Below are 5,572 nucleotides of genomic sequence, written 5' to 3' on the forward strand. Positions count from 1 at the left end.
GGGACCTATGGACAACTTCCAGAGATCCCTGGCCTGGCGGTGCTACCGAGAAGCGCTACCCGTTCGGGATAAGCTCTATAGGCACGGCTCAAGAAACACGGGGCCGACCTGCCCGAGATGCGGGCAGAGCGACGAAACCGCTCTGCACGCAATCGTGCAGTGTCCAGCAATTCCCACCTGTGGGCTTATGTCGAACAACTGCTGTCACGTGTGGGACGTGTCGGTTTATCAGCCGAGTCTATCGTTAATATCGTCACGCCTCCTTCCTTCAAACGGGAAGGAAGAGCTATTTTTATCATACTTGTGGCTATGGCGAAAGAATGTATCTGGTGGACGCGCCTGAAAGGATTAGAGACAAACACTTTCCTCTCTGGTCAATCTCTCATCAACTTCTTCAAGTATCACTTGAAGAAAAAAAGTGAGAGTAGAGAGGCAAGTTTTGTCTAGTGAATGTTTTAAAAAAAGATGGGTGAATGTAGCAAGGATGGCACGTATGAATGACGAAGCCACCTTGACTATGATTCTATGAACCGTAAAAATTAATACAGAGAGTTGCTTATTTGCAAAAAAAAAAAAAAAAAAGAAATATAACATGTGACTTCATTGACCGAGGTTACCGTGGTCTTTTCCGTAGGCTTTTCTTTCCACGGGTAAACCTCACCTGTCCTCCCCTTTACACTTCATATTGACATTTCTGTGATAACGATCCCTATTGATCAATTTTTTTCCTCTCCCCCCTTTTTTTTTAACCCCCCCTTTTTTTGTCCTTTCTCTCCTTTTACGATCCCTTTTGATCGACCCCCCCCCTTTTAAATTTTTTTACCTTCAAAAGAAAAGCTCTACCTTGTAATTTGTTCTATCTGTGTGCAGCCCTGTGTGGCTAATAAAGAAACATATCTATCTATCTATCTATCTATCATCCTCTTCCGCTTCTTGTGGAAAGGATGCGTCCCGATGGTCAGGCGATCCATTTGCTGTCAACACCCATTAAAAGGAGGGCTGGGCATGCCGTGGTTGATGATGCGCAGACACGCGCTGAGACTGCGACATCTCCGGCTCTATGTAGACAACGGTGAACAGGTGTGGTCGCCGTTTGTGAGGCACGCATTCCCGCAACTCGTCTCCATGACCGAACTACAGTCGTGGATCGAAAAGAGGCCGAGGAAGGGCGAATGGCACCGCGAGTGTCGCGTTGCTCTCAAGCAACTCTGCCGTCCCGGGTCGACCTTGAGTGACTTCAACACAACCAAAGCATTCTATAGGGGATTAGTGGAGGGGAGGTACGACGACGAGCTCGGGGCAAACCTGGGCGTCGACGAGGAATACCTGACCCGCCTGTTTCAAACGACTTTCGGCCCGGGACCTATGGACAACTTCCAGAGATCCCTGGCCTGGCGGTGCTACCGAGAAGCGCTACCCGTTCGGGATAAGCTCTATAGGCACGGCTCAAGAAACACGGGGCCGACCTGCCCGAGATGCGGGCAGAGCGACGAAACCGCTCTGCACGCAATCGTGCAGTGTCCAGCAATTTCCCACCTGTGGGCTTATGTCGAACAACTGCTGTCACGTGTGGGACGTGTCGGTTTATCAGCCGAGTCTATCGTTAATATCGTCACGCCTCCTTCCTTCAAACGGGAAGGAAGAGCTATTTTTATCATACTTGTGGCTATGGCGAAAGAATGTATCTGGTGGACGCGCCTGAAAGGATTAGAGACAAACACTTTCCTCTCTGGTCAATCTCTCATCAACTTCTTCAAGTATCACTTGAAGAAAAAAAGTGAGAGTAGAGAGGCAAGTTTTGTCTAGTGAATGTTTTAAAAAAAGATGGGTGAATGTAGCAAGGATGGCACGTATGAATGACGAAGCCACCTTGACTATGATTCTATGAACCGTAAAAATTAATACAGAGAGTTGCTTATTTGCAAAAAAAAAAAAAAAAAGAAATATAACATGTGACTTCATTGACCGAGGTTACCGTGGTCTTTTCCGTAGGCTTTTCTTTCCACGGGTAAACCTCACCTGTCCTCCCCTTTACACTTCATATTGACATTTCTGTGATAACGATCCCTATTGATCAATTTTTTTCCTCTCCCCCTTTTTTTTTAACCCCCCCTTTTTTTGTCCTCTTTCTCTCCTTTTACGATCCCTTTTGATCGACCCCCCCTTTTTCTTTATTTTTATTTATTTATTTATTTTTATTTTTATTTTTTTTACCTTCAAAAGGAAAGCTCTACCTTGTAATTTGTTCTATCTATGTGCAGCCCTGTGTGGCTAATAAAGAAACATATCTATCTATCTATCTGTCTGTCTGCCTGCCTGTCTGTCTGTCTGTCTGTCTGACCACCCTTCCATTCATTCATTCATTCATTCATTCGTTTATTCATCCATCTATCTAGCTGGTCCAATAACGACCAGCTTTCCAAATCACTATCTTCTACGTTGATATCCTTAATCTCTATCAGTCTCTGAAGCTGCTTTTTTCTTTCTTCAAGCATTATTTTGTCAATAAATGTATCTAGCTACCTATTAACCTGCTCTTCCATATAATAACCAGCCTATCATCTTACCAAGAAGTAATCATATTAACGTAATTTGTTCTTTTCGTCCCTTTCTATGTTTTCAATTTACGATGGATACTTGCATAGTTATGACGAAAGAAGGAAGTAATTAAAAGCATCCTGATGTTTGATTTTCTTCGTCATTGTTTTTTGTTATTTCTTTGTATACTAACATCCAGTATTTGGAAATATATTCTTTTAGCAATCTTAGCCAAATAAGACTATTTTGCTTTTCAGTTTAACCGGATTAATCTGCAGTCACCGACGTCAACCTATCCTGTTTGCTGATCCTTCAATCCCGTTTCAGTTCTATCTCGATCAAATTGGTTCACCGTCTTTATATTTTCCTAAATACCATTACGAAACATCGCCAGCTGTTTTTTCAACTTACAAACCATCTGCAATGCTATTCAGTCCTGCTTCACGTTCCATATCTGCACTTTCCTCTAACTCAGTGATTACAACCAAGACAAAATTTACTACAGAAGAAGAGAAGTTGCAAATGACGACATCCCCTGTAATTACAAAATCAAAAAGTAAACCAAGATGGCGAGTTGACTTGAAGAAATATAGATGTGATCTGTGTAGTCAGTGCTTTTCACGAAGTAACACTTTAGTTACTCACAGGGTAAGTCAAACCTCATCTACTATCCCTCATTAAATCAATAAGTCAATCGCTGACTTAGGTACACATCTAATCAATATAGTCACTGTCATTCTTGTATTCATTTTCTACGCAGTTAAATTTGGTCATGTGCCATGACCTGTTAAATCTCAGTGTTTTATTAACTAGTACTACTTATCGAGAATGCGTGTGAGCCGTGGAAGAAGTCCATGGTTCTCGGTTAAATGATGCCTGCCGTTAGCAGGCTGAGTAGATAAACTTCAAAGATTTTCGATTATTTAATCGGAGTAAGAAAATTCATCTTCCATGTACACTCGTTAATCATATCATCAAGGAAACATGACTGTAGTCCCTATACAGTCGGGGTGTCACAATCTTTGTTAAACTCACTCCCAGAGTAATCGTTAAAATGCATTCCAAACTTCTTCAGAGCAAGAATATTCGTAAACTCTGAATAGTTGCTGACCGTCAACAAACAAAAAGGTATACTGTTTCTGCTACACGCAAAATAAAATAAAAAGAAAGAGCCAATATTAACCTACCTCCAATATAAATGAGCTGGGTGGCTCATTTGCAAAGAATCAATTAAAAATATTCTCAAGCATAAACCCATAGGCATGTTTCATCTATCTACCCCTTCTGGCTCACTTATATAAAAAAAATGGTGTTTTTCTCTTATGAATTAGCATAGTGAATTTTACTTTCACCTCACCCTACATTATGTAACTGACGCTTCTCCTTAAACCCGTAATAACGTTTCCCTCAAAATTTCTACTCATTAGTGTCGGCCATTGCAATTATTTGTCTATATAAATAATCAGACGTTTAAGCTGCTATGGCAGTTGTATCAATCTCATGAGTCTGGGGAGAAGTTGTAATGGTTCTGGATGCCATACATCCTTCTCTGCTTAATAACGAAAATATATAAAGAAATTATGGAGATGTACTTGCATAGCAAGTGATTTGATCTGAGATCGTGTGCTGAAACGAAAACAATTGCAGCGTGGAAGGTGTTTGTAAGCCATTTAAGAAACACACGAAAGCCGTTCGATTCACTTCAACATTTAAGTTTAATTTGTTAAAATATTTTCGTCGCTTTAAGACCGAGCACAGATTTTTGTCAGTGAACAGGTCGCGGTCTTAAAACGACGAAAATATTTTGACAAATTAAACTTAAATGTTGAAGTGAATCTAGCGGCTTTCGTGTGTTTCTAAATAGCTTTTAAACACCTCCCACGCTGCAAATAAATCATCATTGATGTTATTTTATTGCGATTTCTTTTTATTATTCATGGAAAAGACAAAGTATATCTGGTAGAAAGTAGTTGACTGAACTCTAAACTCTACACATATCCAAAATATGTAATGTCTTACTGTTCGAAGTGGAAATACTTTCTAATACACTATTAGACTTTTTACAAATAACACAGTAATGTAGATTCAATCAACTTTGCCCTCCCTCTTAAACAAACAACTACTATGTGCATATATCAGTACATACATACATACATACATACATACATACATACATACATACATACATACATACATACATACATACATACATACGGCTTTTGTGTGTTTCTTAAATGGCTTACAAACACCTTCCACGCTGCAATATAAAGAAATGTTATTTTTTCATGGTATTATATTTTTCTTTCCTATAATTTCAGCGTATTCATACTGGTGAAAAACCATTCAAATGCGACAAATGTGGCCGTCATTTCCGGCAGCATGGCAACCTGACACGTCACAAGCTTACACACACCAGTATCAAGCCTTTTGCATGTCACATATGTAACCGGGCATTTAATCGAAGATCAAATTTAAAGACGCATTCTAAGATACATCGCCAATAAAGTTAAAAGCAAGCGATTTTGGAAGAATCTGAATTCAAAACTACTCTATATACCTTGTTATTATTTTTGCATCTTTGTAAAATATTGTCGCAATACACAGCAGTAAAAAGCATTTTCAAAATTTTAACTTACTCGTTCTGGCAAAATAAATGGAAAAATTTACAAGAAAAAAAAAGATAGGAAAAGAGAAGAAAAAAGAAATCAAGAAATGCTCAAATGCTTCCCAGCAATTATTTAAACTACCAATACTTTCCAAGGCGTGATGTTGCTTCGATGAAGGATAACACATCTGATGTAGGAACGATTTAAGAAAGAAAATATGTATCATCAGAGATTAGTCATCTATCTCTCCATACGATACGAACGAACTAAATAATTATACGAGTGAATTATAAAATAAAAACTGTAAAAATGAAAAAAAAAAAAAAGAAAATATGAAAATACCTAAAAAATTTCGCAGAAAACTCGAAATAAATCGTACGATTTATAGTAATATAAAATATTTTTACCCTTCGTGATATATTGGACAG

At 38.9% G+C, this 5,572-nt stretch overlaps 1 protein-coding gene across 1 annotated transcript; it reads left to right on the plus strand.

Annotated features, from left to right (window-relative positions):
* Positions 1-3,018: 3,018 nt before the first annotated feature.
* Positions 3,019-5,369, plus strand: LOC115209577 (zinc finger protein mnm-2-like). The gene is made up of 2 exons (XM_029778014.2): positions 3,019-3,186; positions 4,857-5,369. The coding sequence occupies exons 1-2, from the start codon at positions 3,061-3,063 to the stop codon at positions 5,040-5,042; spliced, it is 312 nt and encodes a 103-aa protein (XP_029633874.2). The 5' UTR covers positions 3,019-3,060; the 3' UTR covers positions 5,043-5,369.
* Positions 5,370-5,572: the final 203 nt, after the last annotated feature.

This window comes from Octopus sinensis, linkage group LG3 (assembly GCF_006345805.1).
Source record: "Octopus sinensis linkage group LG3, ASM634580v1, whole genome shotgun sequence".
Classification (NCBI taxonomy): Eukaryota; Metazoa; Mollusca; class Cephalopoda; order Octopoda; family Octopodidae; genus Octopus; species Octopus sinensis.